At 45.4% G+C, this 24,993-nt stretch overlaps 2 protein-coding genes, 2 non-coding genes and 1 pseudogene across 4 annotated transcripts in view; 1 reads left to right on the forward strand and 4 right to left on the reverse strand.

Moving 5' to 3' along the window:
- The window catches only part of LOC141415479 (uncharacterized), a 110,216-nt gene that overhangs the window by 39,871 nt on the left and 45,352 nt on the right, over positions 1–24,993 (forward strand). The window lies entirely within an intron of this gene.
- Positions 5,166–5,296, reverse strand: LOC141415993 (small nucleolar RNA SNORA61). Its single transcript, XR_012440930.1, has one exon. It is a non-coding gene; the product is annotated as a small nucleolar RNA SNORA61 (small nucleolar RNA).
- On the reverse strand, positions 6,839–8,628 carry LOC141415677 (KN motif and ankyrin repeat domain-containing protein 3-like). The gene is given in 2 exon segments (XM_074052650.1): positions 6,839–8,526; positions 8,529–8,628. Coding segments are annotated over 2 exon segments (1,788 nt in total).
- LOC141415881 (U6 spliceosomal RNA) lies at positions 19,628–19,734 on the reverse strand. Its single transcript, XR_012440833.1, has one exon. It is a non-coding gene; the product is annotated as a U6 spliceosomal RNA (small nuclear RNA).
- Positions 19,933–23,284, reverse strand: LOC109676966 (histone-lysine N-methyltransferase 2B pseudogene; annotated as a pseudogene).

Below are 24,993 nucleotides of genomic sequence, written 5' to 3' on the forward strand. Positions count from 1 at the left end.
AGACAAGGAAGACTGAGGGAGGAGAAAATGGGGCAGGGGAGTCAAACAGTGCTCTTCTGGGACGTGTGAAGTGGGAAATGTTGGTTAGACAGCAGAGTGTTGTTGAATGGGCTGCTGTGCATAAACCTGGGTGGAGGTCCTGTCTGGAGATGTACATTGCAGAGCCATCGGTGTACCAGTGGTGTTTAAAGCTGTGGGCTACATGAGGTTACCCTTGGTGCAGAAGATAGATGGAGAAGGGGACGTGAACCTGTGCAGAGCAGGAGGAGCCAGCGCAAGTGGCTGCAGAGGCCACAGCAGTGGTGTGACGAGGCAGGTGTGAGACTGAAGCTGGGAAAACAGGTTTTAAGGGTGGCACCTCAGTTTTCTGCTTCAACAAAGCATCACAAATTCAGTGACTTAAAACAACACAAATTTTATTATCTATGGTCTGTAGGCCAGACACCAGACATGGTTCTTACTGGGCCAGAATCAAGGTGTGGCAGGGCTGTGCTCCTTTCTGGAGACTCTAGGGACAGTCTTTCCTCCTGCACCACTCTCTAGTGGCTTGTGGCCTCTTTCTCCATTCTCAGAACCTGCAACCTAGAGTTTCTTTGGCTTGCCTCCATCTTCACATTTCTTTCTCTGAGTCTGACCTCTCCTCCTTCTCTCTCTCCTTTCCCACTTTTAGTGCTTTTTCTTTTGGCATTGCTGGGGATGGAACAAATACTAGGCAAGAGCTGTACCATGAAGCTATGTTCCTAGGCCCCCCACCCTTCTACTTTTAAGGTCTGTATTGTTTACACTTAGTCCACTTGAATAATTCAGGAAAATCTCCCTCTTGAGAGGTCAGCTGATAAGCAACTTAAACTCCATCTGCTGCCTCAATTACCTTTTGCTTTTTAACATATTCACAGGTTCTGGGGTTTAGGATGTGGTATCTTTGTTGGTGGGGATGTGCCACTATTCTTCCTGTTGGACAGGGTATAGCCAGAGATTATTTACTGGGAAGTTGAGTAAAATGGGGATGGAGAGGTCACCATTGAATTTGGTCATGCAGAGGCTCTTATTGACCTTGATGAATGGTTGTTGGTAGAGTGGGTTGAAGAGAGAGAGATGAGGACACAGAGGCCATAAATATAAGTGATTTATGATGGGAGTTTTGCTGGGAAGGAAAGTAAATTGCAGCAAGGATTACAAAGGAAAGGCACAGAGAACAGATCTGAGGGTGAGATAGAAGACCTACTGTAGGGCAGAGGTCTCATGGAGGAAGGGGCCTGAGGATAGTGTCTGTTGGTGTAGGATGGCTGGATGAAGAACCTAGCGCAAAACCATGAAATGGTTTATAGAGACAGAAACATGAAGATAGAATTAATGAAGCTATTATAAATTAAGAGACAGAACACCCTGATTCCTGTACTTGCCCCTGGGTCTGTGGACAGGATATTCGTCAGTGGCCACTACAGGGCCCTCCAGCATCAATGATATGCTCTTATTATTCCATGGGGAGTTGAAGTCAGTGTTGGACTTCTGGCCTTTCTTTTCAGGGAGCCTGGACCACCTGTGATCTGGCTACAACTCAGTGCTATGGTGCCATGCATGCTCCATGCCACACAGGGATCCAGTCCTTTTCTCCTTACTTCTGCTCTTACCTGCTGCCTGCTGAGTTGTAGTCCTGCTTCAGTTTTTCATTGCATTCCAGTAGCATTTATTTATTCACCAGAGTTAAAATCTTTTGTTTTTTTGGGGGCAGCACTGAGGTTTGAGCTCAGGGCCTCATGCTTGCTAGGCAGGCACTCTACCACGTGAGCTACTCCACCAGCCCAAGGCCTAGATTAACTTAAAAAATTTTTTTGGCAGTTGTTGGGTTTGAACTCAGGACTTCATGCTTACTAGGCGGGCACTCTTACCACTTGAGCCACTCTGCCAGCCTCACCAGGGTTTATTGAACCCTAGGTTCTGGGGAATACTGGTCAAATGCCAGTCTTCAGCTAGCCTAATCTTCTGGCCTCTCTGTGCCTGCACCCAAGCAGCTCAGTGTTGGTGGAGAAAAACAAGACACAAGGCCAACTACGACCTGTATGTAATTGGTGGCCATATGCCTCAAGTGGGCATCATCACCAAAACCTTCAGTCTTGCAGGATTCTGCCCATCTCCACCTGTTCTGTTGTCCATGACCATTTCATCTTTTTGCCTTCCTCAAATTAGGCTCCAGCACCCCCCACCTGGAGCCGATGAACCTGCTTCACATCAGGAAACAGAAGCCAGTGGGAGCTCCAGATCTGCCTGTCACCAAACTCCCTTTAAAAGCCAGTCTGCTCCCATGAGCTATGGACCCCAGCCCTTCTCCCCTCAAACACTCATGTCCATAGCTGCCCTTCACTCTCCTGCATCAGTGATTCCTCCAGTTCCACTGTGCTATTCAGGTGCAGAGATGTACAGAGCCCCTGTGTTGTACCTGTCCTGGGATGGAAGTCAAACCTTGCTGACACATGGTCCATCCCTCTCTCAAAATTTCCTTCTTAACATCAAAACATCCCCAAAAGTAATCCGCATATTTCTTGTACTTTCTCACTGTAAAGTGATTCTTAAGATTCTCCTGCCTACCCCCTCTACCCCCTCTATAAACTACCTGCCAAGTTTTCCAACAACATGCAAAATGCCAAACCCAACGGCTGCTTTGTCCGCACCTTACTTAGCCAGGTAACTAACAGCTTCTAGCTGTTAGTCCCCTCTGAGGCACTGTCTTCTCCAGGGTAACATCCTCTTCTGGTGTCCTACTTTGTGGATCACTTCTTTTGTCCCCAGTTGTCATATTCTTCTCAGTCCACTTTTTCAAGGGTAAAGGCCCTTGGTGTGCCCCACCCCAATATAGTAATTCCATCACCTAACAGAGCCTCACACACCTTCTCCATGTCCCACATTAAGCCCCGACCTTTCCTCAGACAGCTCCAGATGCTTATTGGCAGCTCATGTGTAACTGTTCAAAATCAACCGACTCTACATTAGTCTGTTTTTTGTTAATGTAACAAAATAGCTGAAACCTGACTACTTACCAAGAAAAATTTATTTAGTGCACAGTTTTGGAGGCCGAAAGTTCAGGATCCCATGGCCCCATTGATTGAGCCTCTGGTGAAGTCCTAAATGTAGATAGCATCATTGTGAGAACAAGTTTGGGAGGGAGAGGTCATGTGGCAAGACAGGAAGCCAGAGAGCAGGGGCCAGGCTTGCTAGTTTATAACAACCTTAGTGAAAATTACCTGGAGTTTTTTGAGAACATCATGGGTACATTTTAAGGGCAGCACCCTCAGTGACCCGTTTCTTCCCACTAAGCCTCACCTCTTAAAGGTTACAGCACCTCCCAAAATTCTGACACTGAGGACTACATTCCTAACACGTGACTTTTAGAGATTACACTCAAGCCACAGCAGACTCTTTCCCCAAATCTGCTGGTTCTACAGTAGACTTTATTTTTATCTCCCCAATCACCAAGCTCTCTTATGCCTTCCCCACTTCTCTGTCACACAGTTTTTTGGTGTGTACCCAGGCCTTTCTGCAACTGAGTGAAAGAGTCTGTAGTTACTTTCACAGAATCATGGCTTAAATCATGCATTGGATTATAGAAGAACTAACTATTGAAAGACTAGCAGTCTTTCAATATGAATGATATAGGTTTGTGATACACATACATATGCTTCTTAAATGTTCTTAAGTATCAGTATGTAGTGATGGGCTGTAATTCCCGCAAATTTGAAAGAGTGATAAACACAAATGATATTTCATGCATCAGTGTTGGTGATTGGTTAACAAAACCATTATCACAGGTGCTGCCTGTGCTGATGCTTGTTGTTTGTATTTATATCTGTGAAATAAGGATGCTCTTCTTTTCTCATCTAAGTTCATGGATACTCTGTTGTATTTTCACCATTTAATCCTTTCATTTTTCTCCTGCTCACTGTTACTACTTATTACCTGGACACCCACAAGAGCCATCTTCTCTGGACCTTCTCTACTGCATTCTCTACCCAGCAGTCAGGAATGTTCCCAAAAAGTAAAATGCAAATCAGATCTTGCTGACCCTTACTTTATACTCTTCTATTTCTTTTTACTACTTTTCAGATAGAGACTCAAACATTACTGGGTTGTCAAGTCTCTTTCTTGAGTCTGGCTCCTCCAGCCTCCCCATCAAGTCTCCCTAAAGGTCTTTCCCATGCCTGCCCTGGCCCAGCCATGCTTTTCTTCCAGGTCTTTGAATGTGCCTTGTCTTTTTACTTCAGGGCCATTGTCCCATCTTTTGTTCTGCATTGAATTAATCATACTACCTAAACATAGCACCTTTGAGCAACATAACATTTGTTGTTTGGCTTTCTCCCAGTCTGGCGTACAGGCAGGTAAAGTTTAGGTGATTCCTTTGTGGCTAGGGCTAGATTATAATCTGGAGGTCTGACTGGAGAAGGATCTGTTTGCTAGTTAGTGCGATTATTGGCCTTGTGAACCATTGCACTGAAGTCTTCAGTTCCTTGCTGGTTTTTGTCTGAATTGTCCTCAGCTTCTGCCTATTTCTGCCTTCCTAGAGTGGCTACTTGGCTTCCTGAGAGCCACCAGGAAGCCAGGATCCTAGCAAGGAGGATGTTATAGTCATGGTAACATTCCATTATGTTGCTGTATTCTTTTGGATAGAATCAACTCACAGGACTTGCCACTCTCAAGGGAAAGGGTTTACAAAGAGGACCACAATTTTGGGAACCACCCTGGTGTCTGCCACATCCCTCTGCCCCATGTTCCTGTCCTTGTAAGTATTTTTAGAAGAAACAGTTTCCACATACCTCTGCAGAGAATGTCTTGCATAGAGAAGCCTTTATGTCACCATGTTCGAGCTGTGCACAGCACGCAGGAGCCAAATCCCACTCTTGAATTGGCCATCTTGAAAGATGTTGTATCAGGTGTTTTCCAGAGTGGTCAGTTGAAGCAAGCAGGAGAACACCTTTTCTCTCCTAAGGTTCCTTCTTGTCCTTCAACAAACTTTTCATTCAGTGCTCATTTGCTAACGCTTTGTGCCTGGGTTAGAAGCAGGATGAGCAAGGTAAGAGCTTGCAGTTTGGAGCTACATGTTCCTCACTTAAGTGTTAGTATTTTTTCAACTGGAAGGTCTGTTGTTTTTGTTTTTGTCTTTTTTTTTAATTCAGTTCCATTTGGACATAGCCAGCATGCTGTATGTCAGACTGCAGTGCTGTGAGGCCAGCTTCAGTATCACTTTCCCTCCTTTTATGACCACCAAGGCCAGCATTCACAACTGACGGCAGGGGAACCAAAGGGTTCTGGCAGATTTAAAACTGTTTTCAGTAGCAGTTGTTCTATATTTTTTCAAGCATAATCTTTGGGGAACCAAGATCTATAAAACTGGCAAAAGTGGAGAAGGGTTTGAAGCCAGGGAGTGGGGCAAACTGCCTGCTTGGGTTTGTCACCTCCTCTGGTAGAAGACTCCATAGTGAGCACTTGGAACCCTGGGTGGGAGAAAGGAAGGTTAACAAATAGCTGAGGAGACAGGTACCTAGACAGGTAGAACACCACGTTAGTGCCGCTCCATTCGTTCCCTGACAAGTTGCTCTCAAATGGGGAGTTGCTGGCCTCTTAAGGGTATTTTTGTTGTTGTGTTACGTTCTTTTTCTTTTTTTGTGGTTCTGGGAATTGAACTCAGGGCCTCATGCTTGCTAGACAGGCTCTACCACTTGAGCCACTCTACCAGCCCCTTAAAGGTATTTTGAAACAAGTGGGCATCATGGTGTGGGTGCCATGATGCTGTACCAAATGGTAAAAACATCCTTACTGAGAAGCTTCAAGAAGCCAGACTTCTCCTCTTAGTCCAGTGTTCTCTCTTTGTGTTGTTGGTGGTCAATCCTAGTTGCATATGAGATAGTTATTCACAGCTTTTTGCACATAACTGAGCTTGGCCAACATGTAAATCGATTCAATTAGAGTCCTGGGGGTAGGGCCCGGTAGGGTTTTTTTTTTTTTTTTTTTTTTTTTTGCTGGCACCGTCTGTCGGCAAGCCCTTTTATGCGTTTTTTTCCCCCATAGTTCCACAGCCTGGGTGCTCCCTGGACCTCCCCTTGAGGGTCCCCTATTCTTTGGTCTCCCATCCACCATTCCTTGGCTCTGACCCGTATCCAGCAGCAGGTTTGAGATAGCCAAGTTCCCATGGGATACACTGTAGTGCAGGGCTTTGTTCCCATTGCCATCGGCCAGGTTGACCACGTACGCCAGCAGCTCAGTTCCCATGCGTGTCACACCTCGCAGCACCCCAGCCATGGACTCAGCCTGAGAGCGCCACTGACTGGACACTCGAAACCATTCCTGGCCCACAAGACGCGCTGCGCTCTGCCGGGATAGGGGCAAAGAAGGTGTCACGATGGTCCAAGGCAAGGTGGCAGAGGGAAGCTGTGGAGGCGGCGTGGGGAAGACCCCTTTGGTGATCCCGGCAGGGTGGAAGTCTCCTGATGGTCAGAGTACGGAGACCATAGGAACTCAAGTAGAGGGCTGAGGCCACACCTCTTTTGGAGAGTTCCCAAGTTCTAGAGGACACGGTTCTACCCTTCCGGGAAAAATCTGAGGGAGAACTTGGAGGGGAGATAGTGAGCGTTTGCTCTTGGGAGTCCAGGAGTGGGGCTGGTACTTGCATTCGTGCTTTGGGAGAACCAAGGAAAACAGCGCTGTGCTAGGGCGGAGATTCCTTTGGAAAATCTGGGCTCAGCGGAGGCCCCAGGCGACAGGGCACCAAACTTGGGATTCGAGCTCCAGAAAACCGAACGCACTTCCCTAAGAGAGACTGAGGGAGTGAGGGGAGGTCCCTCATGGGACCTCAGCGCCCCCACTGGCAAGCCGTCGCGGGTGACTCCTTGGGCCGGCTCAGCTGCCAGTGCAGCACAATACACGCCTCTCTCAAACACGGACTCAGCTCACACCTCCCCTGTGTGGCCAGCTGAGGTTCTGACTCCGCCTCAGGCTTGGAATCTCGGGTGTCCTCATCGTTGGGAAGCCCAGGGGTGCTGGAGTCGGATTTCCCGCTGCAGTCGTCCCCAGAGCTGGAAGAGCTACTCTGGGCTTCGGCGGCGCCGTCATCACTGTTGCTGTCGCTGGCATCCTCGCTGGACGAGCTCTCATACTCTCCGTTGAGGACCCCAACAAACTGCAGGCTCTTGGGTCCCGGGCTAGGCTGGGCACCAGGTGTACCATCTTTCTTCTTCATAATGGACTTGAGGATGCCTGCAGGGGCCATGGCCTGGTCTCCAGCGGTGGATACAGATGGGGTCTCCAGAGTAAGGAAGGGGGTCTCTGCTGGGGCGTCGGTCTGCGTAGTCTTCTCCGCACAAACCCACGGAGTCTGGGTGGCGGCCTCGCATGATGGGGACCTGGCCGCCATCGCTTTATTCTCCGCAGCCTTGAGGGCCTCTTCCAACTCCTGCAATCGGCTCCGCAGGAGTTCTCTCACCCCTTGCTGGTGTTCCAGGCTGGCGCACAGCAGCTCCAGCTCGCGCTCTGCGGCCTCGGGCAGCCCCAGCAGCGCCTTGGTCACCCACGCGTCCGCCTCAATGGTCTTGGGGACCACTTCCACGCTGGCCTCCCGGATCTCCGGCACTGCCTGGGTACCCGCCTCTCGGGTCTCGGGCACAGCATCGTTGCCCATCTCCTGGGTCTGAGGCGCCCCATCAAGGGTTGCAGCCGCCCCGTCTAGGATTTGTATCGCGCCCTCGCTGCACCTTGCAGCCAAGCTGTCGGGGCCATCAGCCCGAAGGCTGGCCCTAGAGCGGACGCCTCGCTCGGAGGTGGCCAGGTGTTCAGTGAGCCGCCGCAGCTGGGCGAGCTTGTCCGGGTGCAGCTCAGCTTCCCCGTCTGGCTCTGGTTGCGCGCGCCCAGCCAGTAGCTGCTCCTTCTCTGCATGCAGCGCGCGCACCTGCTCTTGCAGCTCGGGCAACGCGCGCGCCTGATCCTCAAGCTCGCGCAAGCGCCGCAGTGCCAAGGCCATCTGTTCGCGCACCAGCTGCAGTTGCACAGGGCCAGGAGAGGCAAGGGCGGGGTTGGGGGCGGGGCTGGGGGTAGGACTACTGCGGCCAGACCCACGCGGACTGCGCCGAGCCGCGCGGCAAGAGCTGAGCGCGAGCTCGCATGCCTGTTCCTGTGCCTGCTCCAGTCGCCGGCTGGTCTCCAGGAGAGTGTGCTCAACCCGACGGTTACGCACGAGTGAGCGCGGCGACAGCGGCGGCAACAAGAGACCCGGAGACGCTCGGGGAGAGAGTGCGCCCAAAGCTCCTCCATCATCACTGGCCAGGGACTCGCTGGATGTCCAGGCGCCTGGGCGCCACACCCCCTGGAGGCCCGGCCGCAGCGTGCGGGGACGGCGCGCAGATGAGGGTCCTGGGGCTCGGCGGGAGGCAGGACCGCGCTCCAGCTCCTCCACGTACTTGAGGAAGTCCAGGTCCAAGTGGAAGCTGTAGGGCATCTCCACAGTGTAGGGCGAGCTCGGGCTGTGGGCGCTCCCGTGTGGCCCACGCACAGGCGAGGGCCGCCCAGGTCTGCAGTCATGACAGGGGTGTGAGGGGCGGTCAGACCAGAGAGTTCCCAGAGAGAAGGACAGAAATAGGCGCCCCCCATCCCCCGTAGGGGTTTTTTAAAAGTTCTCCAGGAGTCTGGGTGCAGTGGCTTAAACCTGTGGTCCTAGCTACTTGTGAGACAGAGATCAGAAGGATCTCTTTTTGCCCTAGGCCAGCTAGGGCAAAAATTTCCTGAGACCTCATCTTCACCGGTGGCTGGGTGTGGCGACTTGTACTTTGTTATCCTAGTTATGTAGGGAGGCACAGATAGGAGAATCATGGTTCAGGCTAGCCTGGGCATAAAGCACAACCCTGTCTCAAAAATAACCAATGCAAAAAGGGCAGATGGAAGGACTCAAGTGGTAAAGTGCCTGTCTAGCAAGTGTGAGGCCTTGAGTCCAACCCCCAGTACCACTGCCCTCTTTCCTCCTTAAAAGAAGAAAAAAGTTCCTCAGGAGATCTGAAGTACTGCCAGGGTTGGGGATCATTGCCTTAATTTACTGCTAACTGCTTTCAGAGGCTGTCGTTAAATAAATTGTGGTTAAAAATAAGCAAAGGGAAATCTGGAGGGTAACATGTTGTAATAGACAAGTGGATCTGAATCAGTTGACACATCTCAATTCGGGTTCAAATTGCTAAGCAGTGTATAATACTCAAAACTTGGTATCTGTTAGGGCAAAGACTATCTCTTTTTTGGGGGGTTACTTCTTTACGCTTTTTTTCCTTTCTGAATATTTCAGGCTAATAGGGTAAAGCATTTGTTTGTAACACACAAGGTTATTTTTTGATCTTTCCTTCCTGAGGTCCATCTCTATCAGTTAGCTCCTGTTCTTTGTCCATACCTTTAATAAGGCCCTGAGATGTCCATTTGGTTCCCATTCACCCCTCAACACTGAGCATTCCTAGTAAGTGGTCATTCAGTTTGGAAAGATGTATTTTAAAGTTGTTGTGAAATCCCAGTGGTTAGAAAACTTTATATTGTTGTTTAGTGAGGGAAAGATGCAGAAAAATGATCACATCACCTGATGTAGGGAGTTCTCAGAATAGGCATTGGCTGTGAATGGCCTTCTAGTTTTTCCCTTGAGGATAGCTGTATTATAAGGCTAATTTTAAACACCCTCTTTGAACACTTTCAGATCTCTTTTAGTATATTTCTCTCTGTCTCTGACATGCCTCTCATTGACAACTAATTTAGTTTTAATCTTACTTTGCTAACTTTCCAGAATAGTTCTTTTCCTCCTAGCTCACTCATTAATCTATAGATTTCTTGTTTTATATCAGTTTCTGCTTGTGAATTTTTCTGTAAATTGGTGGCAGTGATAATGGTTTAGGTCAGTGTCTTTTTACTTTTTCATGAGATTGCATTGAAAATATAATTTAGTCTTCAGTTAGGTTGATGACGATGACTACTACTACTACTACTACTACTACTGGTTTTTATTTTTCTTTCATTCTTCAGACAGGGTCTTCCTATGTTTCCTAGGCTGGCGTTGAACTCATGATCCTCCTGTCTCAGCCTCCTGAGTGCTGGGATTACAGGCATGTGTAATCATGTTCAGCTGTATTAGTTAAGGTTGACCTGATAATTTTTTTTTTTAAATTTTGGAGACTGGGTCTTGCTATGTAGCTCTCAGGCTAGTATTGAACTTGTGATTCTCCTACTTTTGCCTCCCAATGCTAGGATTGTAGATCACGTGCAAGTGGGTAAATGTTTTGCACACATCATGGGTATGGGTAAATATGATGTATATATTACATAGTGCTTCGGAGTTGGTTGTGAGACCACTGTCTGTAGCAGTTTTGGAGAACTACTCTTTATGCCAGTGTACACAGTGTGGTGTTTAACAGTGAGGTTGTGAGAGTCTGTTTGCTGGATCTGGCATTCTCTCCTCCTCCTGTCTTGTGCAGCTCAGGTACTCTGTGCTTCTGGACTCAATTTTTAAGGATGGTTTGGAGTACTCAGTGAGTTAACAGGTACAACATAAACACAATGTATTATGAACCATTAGTCACTTGCCCATTGCTGATCTGTACAGTAAATAATATTGAAGCAGAAGAAAGCACTGACTATAAAGTAAAAAATGATGGCACACTGGCTTGCATTACCAGGAGACCGAACTGAGTGAAACGTCAAGTCACACAGTGGTAGGCGCCATGTATCGTAGCAGCTCCACCCTAGGTGTGTTCTCAGCAGAAATGTGTGTGTGAACCAAAAGATGTGGAGGAGTGCAGGAGCACTATTCCAAGTTCTCTAAAACTGGAAACAGCTTAAGTATGTGCAAGAGCTGCATGGAAAGTTAATTGTGACATGCTCACATAGCAGAAACTGTGAAGTCAGGGAGGCAAATGAAGTATTGTGTGTTCAAGAAATGAATAACTTTCACAAACATAGTGTTGAGACAAAAGAAACCAGACTCTCACAGTTCAGTATTGAATGATTCTGTAGACAAGTTCAAAACATGTTTGAAAACAGGTAAACTGAATGTATGGTGTTAGAGTCAGGAGAAGTAGTTAGCTTTGGAGAGTGGGGAGGAAGTGGTAGTCTGGCTTCTGGGCTGCTGGTGGTGTTGTGTTTTGTACAATACACATATGAACAAACACACTGAAGATTTGTGGGTTTTTTTCTGTTTGTAGAACTTTTCAGTAAGGAGGTCATTAAAGTGGCATAGAATATAAAATAGCTTGTTAAGCAACAGTGAGAAACCAGCCAAATACTTGCAGTAATGCACATAGTCTTACAAAATGCATATTCTGATTTTGTTTTTCTAAAGTTCAAAAAGTTAATGCCAGGTTGTTGTTTAGGGACACATAGGCAGCTAGTGAGGGAGGCAGCAGTGAGGGAAGCAGAGCCACTGTGAGTATTATGGAATAAAGAACTCTTTTATTACAGAAATAAGATCTTATACAACTCTGGGAGAAACTGGAAACAAGAGCCCAAAAGGAGGGACTATAGGATCAGGGAAATTCATTAAGCCACCTTTCCTGAAGCACCTGTGTTTGGGTAGGCAGGTCAGCTGCTAGCACCTGCTAGCGTGAGACCACATGGGCAAACTGATGAAAAAGTGTGTGATAGGTCTGCTCTTAGCATGTAGTGGGAGCTGGGGACTTCTGTTGGTTGGCGAGGCCAACAGCTAGGAGAAAAGCTCTTGAGAGAAGAGTGTGCAGACAGTCTGGTACCCTGCCGCACCTCCTTTTCTTTGTTTCAACATCTCTTTGGAAAGTAATGGCTGTTTCTTCTCCATATCTCTCTGTTACCACCTCAGCTACCACAGCCTTGGAAAGTAATGGGTGTTTCACTTTCACCTTTTAAATCTTGTGCAAATGCAGGAAAGGGCATCGTGGGAAATCCAGTCTAAGCAAATCATTGGAGTTAGAAATTGCCACAGTGATGGTTGCACAAGTTTATATGTAAACTTTTAAAAACACTTCTCAAGTTGGTAGAGTTTATGGTATGTGAATTATGTCTTAATAAAGTTGGTATTTAAGCAAAAACAACCATAGGTTGAAACTGTAAAGGGAAGCATGGAAACAATTAGTAAAAAAGTTAGGCTGGTGATTCCTTTGTGGGAGGACGGCTTATGAGAAGGAGTTTTCCACAGTTTAGAAAAGTTTGTCCTTCATAGGAGAGAGGGTCCACACGTGCTTACTTATTAACATGCAGTCCTGTGGTGGCAGGGAGTAAAATAGCCCAGTTTACAAAGTTATGGTCATAGTCATTTTCTAGCTTTATAAAGATGAGAAGATGCTAACCTGGATGATCTCAGTGTTCCTCCTTGAGGTCTGGATTCCAGAATGGTAATTGTTTTTTTTTTACCAGGTTATACCTATGTTACCCTAAACTGCTGATCTTTGAAAAACTAGAGAGTAGTAACTATGATGCTTGTTAACTAGGGCTCCAGACAGGTCTGAGAGTAAGTTTTTAAAATAGATCAGTGGGGTAGTTGTGTCACTTTTAACTGAACGTATTAGATTTCAAAATCTGAGCCACGATTTCTTTGTACTTAAAAGTAGATTTTTACAGATTCATTAAATCTTCCATATCAAATCTGTTTTGATAATCAGAGAAACTGGAGCATTGTCATCATCTTTATGTACTGGAAAATGCCCCTATCTGCTCCCTACTTACGTGGTGCCACTTTTCATTGAATGCTTGTTATGGCTCTTTTCATTCTGTATGTAATAAGGAAGCAATTGTCCAAGTAAAAGGCATGCAGCTTTCCTGCCGGGGTAGTAGTCATACTGTAGTTTTGAAATGGATGTGAAAGTTTTTTAGAGAAGTTCAAAACAGAGAGTATCGTGTATCATTTGTATGCAAAGGTTAGATTTTTTTTTATTTTGATCTAGTTATGTAGGCTTTTAGCTGCTGCTTTTGGTGTAGAACATACATAGAATGTTTTTTTGAATGAGATTATTTCGACATGGTTTAAATTTGTAACAATAGTCTCCTTATTACTAGTGGTACCTTCAGACTATTTGTAAAACTTCAGAGATACATTTGTCACATAATGAGATTCTTCAGAGTTTGATGATTTGAGTCAGATGTCACTTTTAATGCCTCTTCCATTAAGAAATAAATTTTGATGTTTTCTAAACCAATTCTTAAGCATTATGTCTGCTAATCCTTTTCATTCAGTGGTCATTTGGCGTGCCTACCGAGTACTGTTAAAGAAAAATTTATTCATGATACGCCTGCCCTCACATAACCCCTCCCCCAAACCAGTTAAACAGTAGCCAGACTGTATTCAGGTGGCTATCCATAGGAGTACAGCAATGGAGTTTTGCAGTAGGGGAGAGAGCGGACCCAATTCTGGGTACAAGGACAGATGAGGATTTATAGCCACGAAGCTGGTGGATGGAAAATTACTAAGAAGAAACATGTAATGAGGGAAGGAGCAAGGGAGAGAAGGAGGGAGGAAGGGGGAGGGAGAAATTATGACCGGTGTTAAAATAAGCATGGTGGTGCATGCCTGTAGTTCCAGTATTCAGGAGACTGAGGCAAGAAGACTGTGAGTTCAAGGCAAGCCTGGGGTACATAGCACATTCCAGACCAAGACAGGACTATATAGGGAGACCTTATCTCATGAAATAAAAAAACAAAACTACAAAGACAAAAACCCTCTGTTTTTAGTTACAGAAGGATCTGACTTGGGAGCTAGAACCAGTAGGATTTAATATGACCTCTAAGATGTGTTAGCTGTTACCTTTTTCCAAAACTGACATAAGACAGATTAACAAGAGAAAAGATAGATTCTAGTCATATAGGTACTTATTTCAGGGGTATTTACAAAGAAAGATGACTGAAAGGAACCAGAATTTAGGACTTGTATGCCATCTTAATAAGGTGGAGGGGAGGCAGAGAGAGGGCACTTATATGAAAACACGTAGCTCTTTGAAAAGTTAAAGGGCCCTTAGGATAGATGGGAGGTAGGCTAGTTTTGTGATGTGATTTGGATATGTAGTCTGTTTGGGTGTCTTCTTACCTCACAAGATTTGAGTTGTTCCTGAGCAGGGGATTTATAACAATTTAGTTCTTTTGGGAGGCTCTACATTTAGGCAGATAAGGCATTTTAGAACTCAAATACTTTGAGCTTAAATTTTTTTTAAAATGCTATGGTGACCTATTCTGGATCCCTTTTTGGCAAGGGAAGGGAGAAATTACTGAGATTCTGACTTGAGAGTGGTACTATAGAGAATGAAATACATAAAGAAGAACAGCTTTTTGCAAATTTGGTATTTATATTTTGTAGTTGAGCTTGGAGCACAAGTTGGTTATTTAGGTAGAGATCCTAGGAGGCAGTTGGGATGTAGAGATGTAGATCTGGGAGCTCAGGAGAGAGCTTAAAGAAACTGAGAGTACTGATGAAATTTTCCTAGGAGAGTAGGAAGAATGAGAAAAAAAGAGGTTCTAGAAATAAAATAGAGGAAGCTAGAAAATGGGGGTAGGTAGGAAGGAAGTTGAGCTTACAACAGAGCTAGTAAGGAGGACTTGGTGATCATGAGGAGACTTGGGAGAGTTACATACCTGTTACTAGAGTCCTAGACTGTAGGAAAGCCTGACTTTGGGGACCAGCAGACCAAGTCTGACTACTTTGCCCCTGAAGTCAAACAGAAAATAATGGTGAAAATCAGGAAAGAAATTTATTCTGTGTAGCCATACTGGGAAGCAAGGGGGACCAAGCATCTTCAACCTTGTATTCAGGGGGTACTGACAAAAGCTTCAAATTTAAATAGGGAAGGAAAAGAAGTGGGGGGCAAGAAGCATGCAAAGGTCAAGCATAGTCTTGGTTGATCACTGCCTCCATATTGGCCTTGTGGAGATTGAATAAGAAAGTTGTGGTTGCCCAGGGATAGTTTGAACCGATCACAAAATGTTCAGACCTGTTGTTCCTAGACTAAGGCGACCACAGGAGAGAGTGGTACAGAGAAGAGGATAAGTCAAAAAGGCAAGATGGGAGGTAGTTCGTTTAGGTTTAGGGTGATGACTAGAGACTTCTAAGGCTCCCTTCAGGTGGACTGGAACAGGATATTGTAAAAAATTGGGGTTGGCAATCTGTTGATTATCTTGTCTCTGCAAACCTTAAAAATACCTTAGTTACTCTTATCTTCGTGTCTTCAGCCTTGAACAAGAGGATTACCAGCTTTGCACAGACATTCCTTAAATGATTAACCTGTCTATGTGCAGAGTTGAGCAGGAATTGGACCCAAAGTTTAAGGTAGACAGATACAGAATGCAAATCTTTGTCCTCCTTTTAGTTACCCACCTGGCTGATGTAAAGATTTAGTACTTTTTTGCAAAAGCATCCTCTTAAGACACCATTATAAAACCAAGGGAGCACATAGTAGGGAGAAGAAGCAGTAAGGATCAGCAGTGCCAGGTTGCAGAATAAAATACGTGTTAAAACATTTCTTGGTTTAGTATATGAGAATAGTAGTGTTTTGAGGAGGAAGTAGAGGACTATTTAGGATTTGAAACAGTTGGCTTATCACTTAAAAAAAATTAGGTCCCTACCTTATGCCCTATTAGCAATGTAAATCTAAAAATTAAATGTAAAAGTTGGAAATAATAGAAATACTAGAAGAAAATATAGGTTGATATTTACGTAGTTTTCAGATGGTAAAGGCCATTCTAATCATGATACCAAAATCAGAAAGGCTGGCAAATTTGAGTGCATATAAATTCAGCATTTCTAAGTGCTAAAAAATACCATAAAATTAAAATGTAGATGGCAGTCTGAGAGACATATTTGCTACATATTTGACAGAGATTTATTATTCTTTTTTTGGGTGGTGCTGGGGATCCAACCCTGTGCGTCATGCATGCTAGGCAAGCACTTTATTACTGAGCTACATCCCCAGCCCTGCTTAATATTATATTATCCTTAACATATAAAAGAAAAAACCTAGCCCTAAAGATAAATCCAACTAAGACAGACTGTGCAGTTGATTTATCTCCCTCGGGGTTAGAGAGTGGTTGGTTAATGGGTACAGGGTGTGGTTGGACAGGAGGAATAAATACCAATGTTCTGTGGCACAGTAGGGTAGCTGTGGTGGACAATGATTAATTGTGTATTTTGAAATAGCTACTAGGGAGGATTTTGAGTCTAGCTAACACAAAGAAATGATAAATGTCTGAGGCCATCGATACACCAACTACCCTGATTTGATCACTACATACTTTATATAAATATGAAGTGTCCCACAATGATGTACAATTACTGTGTCGATTAAAAATTTTGAAAAGGAAACAGTCTATCCACAAATGACTAACTGGAGATTCTCATTAAGCATAGCTCATTGAAGATGTCTTTGTCTCTCCTTCCTTTCAAAAAATTTGATAAAATGTCAGAAGGAAATCACAAAAGGTACAAACAAAAGGCAAGAGAGAATGAGAGTGGGAATTTTCTGTTTTTGTTAATGATAGGCAAAGAGGGCCTCTTCCTAATGAGAACAAGTAAAAGGATGTGTAAAATTTAAAAGAAATTTGTGCCAAGGTAGTAGAGTTGAGTGTTCAAAGACAATGGATAATTCAAGCTACCTTGAGGTGGATATTGGGAGGATCAAGGTTAGAGGTTAGCCCTGGGCAAAAAATTAGTGAGACTCCATTCCAACAAATAAACTTGGTGTGCCTGTGATCCGAGGTATGCAGAAGGCACAGGTGGGAGGCTGGCAAAAATGTGAGATCTTATCTGAAGAATAGTTAAATCAAAAAAGGGCCAGAGGTGTGGCGTGGCTCAAGTGTTAGAGCTACTTGTGCATCAAGTCCAAGACCCTGAATTCAAACTCCAGCACTGCCCTCTACCAAAAACAGACAATGGAATGAAGTTTCAAAATGTTAAAAAGGTAAACTACCAAAGTAGAATTCTATACCCAGCAAAAACCTCCTTTTTTTTAAATTTTATTAATTTTTTTGATGGTCCTGTGGTTTGTACTTTGGGCCTCATGCTTGCTAGGCATGCCGTCTACCACTTGAGCCACTCCCCTAACCCTCCAAATCTCCTTTAAATGTGAGAACAAAATTTCCCCCTTTTTAGGGATAATTGATAAAATTACAGAGTCAGTAAGGACATAGAAAATCTCAGTAATACAATGAACAAATGTGACCTAATTGTGATCTCAGTGGGCTTACCAGTAGATAAGACACAGTGGAAGAGAAAAATGGCATACTGACAGTAAGGAAATTAAGATGAGAGATGAAATACAATGAAACATGACATAAATGCAACATTGTACCTAGTAACTGTAGACTTTACATCCTTTTCCTATGCACAGAGAACATTAATCAAAATTGCTCATCTTGAAAGCAAGTCTTGACAATTTCAAAAGACTAAACTCAGGATATCAAACTTACTATAAAGATAGGTTCAATATTTGAAAAATTGATCAGTATAAATCACTAAATTAATAGAGTAAAAGCAGAAAAATAAGATAATGTCAATAGATACAGAAATTGCTTTTGATAAAATCTAACATCCTTTAAAAGTGAAATCTCACGACACGTGAATAAAAGGCAACTTCCTGAATTTGGTAAAGGTTACTTAGAAAATCCTACAACAGGCATCATGTTTAAAGATGAACATGTTAAAAGATTTCTTCTTTCAGGTTGAGAAACAAGTACCTTATTTTTAAGGTACTTCTGTTATTTCTCTGGAAGTTTTACCTAATTCAATTAGACAAGAAAAATAGAGTTCAAGAATCAGCCTGGAAAAAATAAAGTTGTGATTTTATAGATTATATAAAAATATCTACATAATACAGGAAATTCAGCAATATCTCTATAACAAAAAGGTTTCAAGATTCCAGGTAACTTTGGACACATCAGCAGCAAACAGGAAAGTATTGAAACATTTACAATATAAAAATCATAGTTTTCAGGAAAAAACTAAAACGACGCAAAGGCTCTATACAAAAGCAATGGACATTATTGAGCGATGTTAAAGACCTAAACAAAAAGGGGATATACCGTGTTCATGGATTATAAGACTCAATATTGTAAGATGTTGATTCTTCTCAAATTCATCTGTACATTCACTGTATCAGTCAAAATGGCAACAGTTATTTATTTACTTATTTTTGATGTGAAAATTGACAAGTGGATACTAAAATGTATGTGGAAAGGCAAACAACCAGGAATAGCTGAAATAATTTTGAAGAAAAACAAAGTGAGTAGACTTATGCTTCAGGGTAGCAAGACTTGCTATAGAAGGCTACAATAATGAAAATGATATGGTTCCAGTGAAAGACCATTTAAACAAAGTAGTCTAGGAAAAGAGCCACACTTCTATGGAAATTTGATTATTATCACAGAGGATTTTACAGAATAGTGGAGAAAGGATGGTCACTGCAGTAAGTGGTGTTTGGGGACTGGGGATATAGCTTGCTCTAAGATGAACAAGACCCTGGGTTTGATCATTACAATGAATGGATGAAGAAACACACACACACACACACACACACACACACAGAGAGAGAGAGAGAGAGAGAGAGAGAGAGAGAGAGAGAGAGACAAGGAGTTAGTTACTCATGGAAAAAATATAAGAGTTTACTTTACCCCCTTCCCCACAATTCCTAATCCATATCAGTCTGGATCCAGTCAGGAGTAAATTTAAAGAAAAATGTAATATGAGGAATTACTGATTATTACAGGAAATTGAAGTATGAGGGACTGGCTAGTAAAAAGTGAAAAGAAGTCTAAAGAATGTGAGGAGCAGATACATGGAACAGCTGCTGACCCAGTGCTGAGTTAGGAGCACCCTTCTGTCAATCCATCCCCCTGTCCTGTCCCCCCACCCTCCCTACCCCCGGGACTGGGATCCATACTGAATCAAGGGCACGGCTGTTGTTTACTGTTTTTGGACAGCAAGAGAGCCCTCAGGTGTTATGCTGGAACATGATGGAAATCTACCCTCTGGAACTTGCCAGAAGCCACCCTATAGAGTTCCAGAGAAAAGCTCTTTATGGGGAGGTGTCCACTGGAGGTACCTTGCTGTAAAACCACCTAAGTAGGATGCTGGGAGGAGCTGCTGGGAATTGCTGGCTGCATTGTGCCAGTCTCTGGAGTCCAGAGAGGCTGAGTGTGCTGCAGGATCAGATGCTGTAGAATAACACACTTAGTGTGGAAAACCTGGAAACTGTACATATCAAGGTACCAAGACGACACACCTTTGTATTAACTCAGCATTTATTCAGTAAACATCACTGGATGTTCTCCCTATGCCAGACGAGATATATGAATGGACAGAATAGACATTGAGCTTGCCTTTGCAGACTTTAAGCTCTGGTAAGACATTGAGCCTGTATTGAGTCACTTGAGGTTCTTCTTTGTGCCAGGGAATAGGTATGGAGTTGCTACCTTCAAAGAGAAATAACCACTGAGGCTTCAAAGAGAAATAAGCCACTGAACAGGTGACTTAGTTAGGTTTATTAATAAACTAATAACTAATAGGTTTATTTTTAATCATAAGAATAAATAAACATATCATGTAAAGGGATGTGAAGGAAAAAATCCAGGCTGCTACTAGAGAGAAGGCTTTAATTTAGAGGGCAACCTTCTTTCTTTTTTTTTTAATATGGAATGCTTCACGAATTTGCGTGTCATCCTTGCGCAGGGGCCATGCTAATCTTCTTTGTATCATTCCAATTTTAGTATATGTGCTGCCAAAGCGAGCACTAACCTTCTCTTTCTTAGGAAGCTTTTTTTTTTTTCGGTACTGGGGCTTGAACTCAGGGCCTACCTACACCTTAAGCCACTTCACCAGCCCTTTTTTGTGAAGGGTTTTGGAGATAGGGTCTCCAGATAGGTCTTGCAGACTAGTTGACAGGGTTGGCTTTGAACCTTAATCCTCCTGATTTTTTTTTTTTTTCCAAACATTGACAGACTTTATTGTGGGAGGGTTCCCGCCTGGGACCCCACCCTCCTAAATAAAAAAGTGCATAGAAAAGAAGGGATTTAGAAACCTTTGTACAGTATCTACATCCTGGGTCCCCAGGGAAGGAAGGGGGCGATTGCTGGGTGGGCTGGAGGGCTGGAGGCAGGGCCCTTGCCCCTGCATGCCCACTCCACCCTAAACAAGAGGGTGGGGGTGAGGCACTCTAGGAGGGGCCAGGGAGCCACAGGTTAGGGGTACAACGGCAGCGGGGGTGAGGGTGAGGGGTTGCGGCAGGCAGCCTCAGCCTCAGTTAAGGAAGCGACGGCAGCGCTTGGCGCCACAGTTGCAGGGCAGCTTGTTGCTGGCATCCTTGATGGGGAACTTGTAGTCGTAGGTGAGCTCCTCACCACGCAGGATGCGACGCAGGGCAAAGATGACGATGTGCTTCTGGCCCTCCACGTGGATGACGCGAGAGAAGCAGTTGGGCTCACATGAATGGTTGATGAAGCGGGCGGCGTTGCCATACATGGTGGCATCCACCACGTCAAAGTCATCCATGCGGAACATGTAGCACCCAATGCCCTTCCCGTCGTAGAACTTCTCCCGCTTGTCAGTCAGCACAGAGCGAATGACGATGCCAGAGTACTCAATGACCATCTCGCCCGCATCGATGTTGCGCTTACAGAACAGGCCGCGCCCGTGGATGGCTGATCTGTAGACACCCACAGCTTCTTTGGACGTCTTCTTGAGGTGGTGAAAGCGCATGGCCATGGGCAGCTCCAGGCTGGTGGCACGTCTGGTTGACCTGAGCTGCACCTCATCTTCTTCCTCATCACAGGTTGCCCCCTCAGGGAGCACCCTGTGCTGTGAGGCCAGGAAGTTGAACATGTCAAAGGTGCACTTCCGGAGATAGACCTCAGCACGGGCAGCACCGTGGGGATTCAGAGGAGGCTCCTCCTGGCCCTCTCCCTGCTGGTGGTAGCGGAACTTATAGTGCTGGCAGCGCTGGGCCCCTGGCAGCTGCTCTGCCAGGAAGATGACAGCATCATGGTGGATGCCCAGAAGCCTTGCGCCACTCATTCCACTAAAGGAGAGATGTCTGAGCCGTGCATGCCCTCGGGCCTCTTGCACTTTCTCAATCAGAGTTCTCCATGCCCCCTCCAAGCTCTCTGCTTCCACACTGAAGCCATCCTCACTGCTGATCTCAAAGCGCAGGTGTGGGCCAGCACGTTTTGGAGCCTGATTGTCTTTGTCTTCTGGGGACGGAGGTTCTTCCTCAGAGCTAGAGGCCTCACCTGAATAATGGTGCCACTGGGACTCAAGCAGCAGGTCTGAGGAGCCATCAAGGGCCCGGGGAGGGCCACCTTCTGGAAGTGGCAGCAAAGGGGACCGTTCCTGGAGGTGCCCCAGGCTTTCCTCCCCAGGATTGTCCAGGTCAAGAACTCCACGCACAGTGGGTGTTTTCATCCTTACTTGGCTGAACCCACTGCTACCAAGCCCTGGAACGTGGGTGGTATCCTCCAAGGACTCCCCCTCTTCATCCAGCCGGGGGGTTTTGTTTGGGGGAGGTGCTGGCGGGGAACGGCCAGAGAAGGTAGATACCCTCTTGACACGGATGGCCTGGCGGGGTGGGCTGGGGGGTCCACTGCTAAACACCAGTGTCAGTGGGGGTGGGGGTGGAGGTGGGGCAGGGCGTACCACCCCTACCCCTACCACTGGCAGCACACTAAGCAGGGGCCCTGGGGGCAGAGTCCAGGATGTGGGGGTGGTGGGGGGAATGATAGGGGGCAGAGGTGGCTGCTTTACTGGGGGTGGGACAGGTTCTCCCTCCCCAGCCATCTTCACGAATACCTGCCCCAGCTTGTTAACAAGAATAATCTTAGATGTGGTGGGTTTAGGGGGCTCAGGAGCTGGGCCCAGGCTCAACACCCGGACCCCTGGGGCCCCAGGGAGCCAGGCAAATGTTCGGGTGGGGTCGGCTGGGCTAGGGGGCAGGCCTTGGGAGGGCTGACTGCCATTGGCCAGAGGAGGTGCTAGGGGAAGTGACTCCTCTCTGGGACCAGCAGCCCCCTCCCCAGGCCCCCCTAAGTTCTTCAACACAAAATCCACAATTTCTGAAGGCAAATCTTCAGGAGGTCGGGCCCTGTCTCCTGCAGTCCCAAGGACCCCAGCTCGGCCCACTCCTGGCCCTGAAAGAGGAGTCTCTTGGCCCCGTGGCTGCTGGACTGCTTCTGCCTCACTGTCTGTGCCATCATCCACTCCATCCAGCTGCTCGATTCGGGGGGCTCCAGGGAGGGGGCTGGGAGCCAGAGCAGGGCCAGTCACGACAGTCACAGGGAAGTGGACATAGCGGGTGGTGGGGCTGGCCTCCTCCTCTGAGCTGTCTCCTGGGCCCCCATGGCTGCTCCCCACTGCCCCTGCGGCCACAATCTCTTCCTGGAAAGGCTCAGTCCCCAACAGGCTGGCTGCAAAGTCCAGGTCAGCAGCACTCAGTCCTGATACCACCTCCATGTCCTCAAAGTCTGGGCCCAGGTCTTCAGGTGGGGGCTGAGGAGATGGGGCCAGGCCAGGGGGAGCCAGCTCCCCTGAGGTAGGTGAGAGGGCTGTAACAACTGAGGTAGGAGGGGGCACCCTGAGCTGAGGGGAAGTTCTGAGAGAAGGTGAGGCCCGCCTCACCTTCTTAAAATATAAATTTAAGAAGGTGTTTTCTTAAAATATAAATTTAAGTTTTTGAATTGACATCTTTTCTCATTAAATTGGAGAATTTTCCATCCATAAATTTCCTTTTGAATAATACTTTTAGTAAATTCTATAAGCTTTGGTATTTTTTATTTTATTTGTCCAAAACTTTTTTTCTTTCCCTCTCTGTTACTTTTCTCATCCATTACTTTATTGAAAGCATGTAATTTAAATTCCAAACTTGCCAAATTTTCTTCTTTTCATTGTATTATTTATTTGTAGCTTCATTTCATACTATTAAAAAAAGTACTTTGTATTATTTCAATATTTTAAAATTAACTGAGACTAGCACTCAGGAGGCAGAGACAGGAAAAAAAGTTCAATCCAGCCTGGGCTACATAGTGAGTCCTAGGTTCAGGTCATATATTGAGAAAAAAGAATTACTGAGACTAGTTTGGGATCTAATTATTGTTGTATTCTGGAGAATTTTAACCTATACATGAAAAACGTGTGCGTTCTGCTATTATGTGGTGAACTGTTCTGAATTTATAAGTGTTTTACCTACTTGCTTACTGGGTCATATAGTATTATTGACATTCTCTTCATTCTTGTAAGTAGAATATTACAGATTCTAATATATACTTGGGCATTTTTCCTTTCAATTTTGTCCATATTTGACACATATTCTTTTTTTGCTCATTTGTGTTGCTGTAACAAATTACCATGGACTGGGTGAGTAATTTATAAATAATACCAACTTATTTATCACAGAGTCTGCAGTCCAAAATTACAGTAACAGCAGAGTGAGAGTCTGATTAGGACTGCTTTCTGCTTCTAAGATGGTACTTTGTTAGTACAACTTCTTAGGGTGAGAATATTGTGTCCTTCAATGGTAGAAGTGTTAGAAGAGCAAGAAAACCCTGCTTTAGCCTCAAAAGCATTGCAGAGAAAGCAAATCCTGATCATGAGGGCCATAGCACTCATGACTTAACTCCCTATCAGACACCACACTTCTAAACCATGTTTGCACTGAAGATTTATTTTCAATAAGAAATTAGAGGGGACAATTATTCAAACTTTAGCATATAATTGTGGCTTTAGTGTTTGCTACTTCTGTGACAACTGTTGTTATATCTCATTTATTCTACTTTTCTGCCTTTTGTAAGTTTTTTTACTTAAAGTTGATTTTGTTTTACATTAGTATAGCCAACTCTGCTCTCCTTTAGTTATTATTTGCATGAAGTATTTTTTTACCTTCGTTCATCCCCTATATATTTGTGCCTTTGGATGTTAAATAATTTATTATTTCCTTTAAAATGTATTACCTTTTTTGACCATTTTATTAATTTTAGTCTAATCCATTCACATTTAAAGTTGCTTATGACTAAGACTGTTTTTCATTTTTACATTTTTATATTTCTTTTACCTTCCTTAATTCCTTAAGTTCACCTCGTGCTGCCTTCTTTGATGTTTGTTTTTTGCATATATACTGTTGTTGACTCTTTTTATGTTTCCTTTTTGTATTTTATGTATAAATCAGATATTGTAATTAATGTATTAAATTGATAGCTTCCCTCTTATGTTTTTGGCACATAGTACCCCTGGGTGCATTGTATGACTTTTAACATAAATTTGTAATTACTCCCTTCAGTCCCTCTCTGCTCTCTCCCAGCCCTTTCACCACCACCAGCAGCCTCCCTCCCCAAACCCCCAGTCTCCTCCTCCTCCAACCTTCTCTTATTTCAAGCACCTGAGGAGAGAAGTCCAAATCCCTTTACCTCCGGGTAGCACACAGGGGATATCTGGGGCGGTGGGGGGACAAGTGAAGGGGCAGAGGGGAAGAGGGAGGCACCGAGGCCGTTGGAAAATCATCTGTGCACCAACAGCGCTGGAGGGGGGTGGAGAAGAGCCAGTGCCACTTGGCCCAATCTCTGAGCAGGTGGGGCCTAGTAACACCGGCCCTGGCTCAGACCGCCCACCCCCCAAGGGTCCTCCCTGGCCACCCCAGCCCTGAGGCGCACACCCAGCCCTTGCCCGGGATTGGCCTTCGCAGTGGTCAAGCCGGGGCTTCTGGGCCTCAGGTGGGATGACCTTTGTTCAGCGCAGCGCCACCGGCTGCTGCTGTTGTGCCTGCTGCTGCTATCGTCGGAGCGGCGGCGGCTTCCACGTTACCGGCGTGTCATCTGCATTCCCACTGCCAGAGTCTGTGCGTGTGCGGTGAGCGGCCACGCCGCCGTTGCCTCCTGGACTACCGGGCTCCTGGGGCCGCCACCGCCACCGCCAAAAGTAAGAGGGGAAGAAAAAAACAGGATCATCTTTAGCAAATTATCTCTGTTCTATTTTTAGAAGCAGGATTACAAAGAAATCCCTTTGTCAGGTAG

Source organism: Castor canadensis, chromosome 13 (genome assembly GCF_047511655.1).
Source record: "Castor canadensis chromosome 13, mCasCan1.hap1v2, whole genome shotgun sequence".
In the NCBI taxonomy this organism is placed as follows: domain Eukaryota; kingdom Metazoa; phylum Chordata; class Mammalia; order Rodentia; family Castoridae; genus Castor; species Castor canadensis.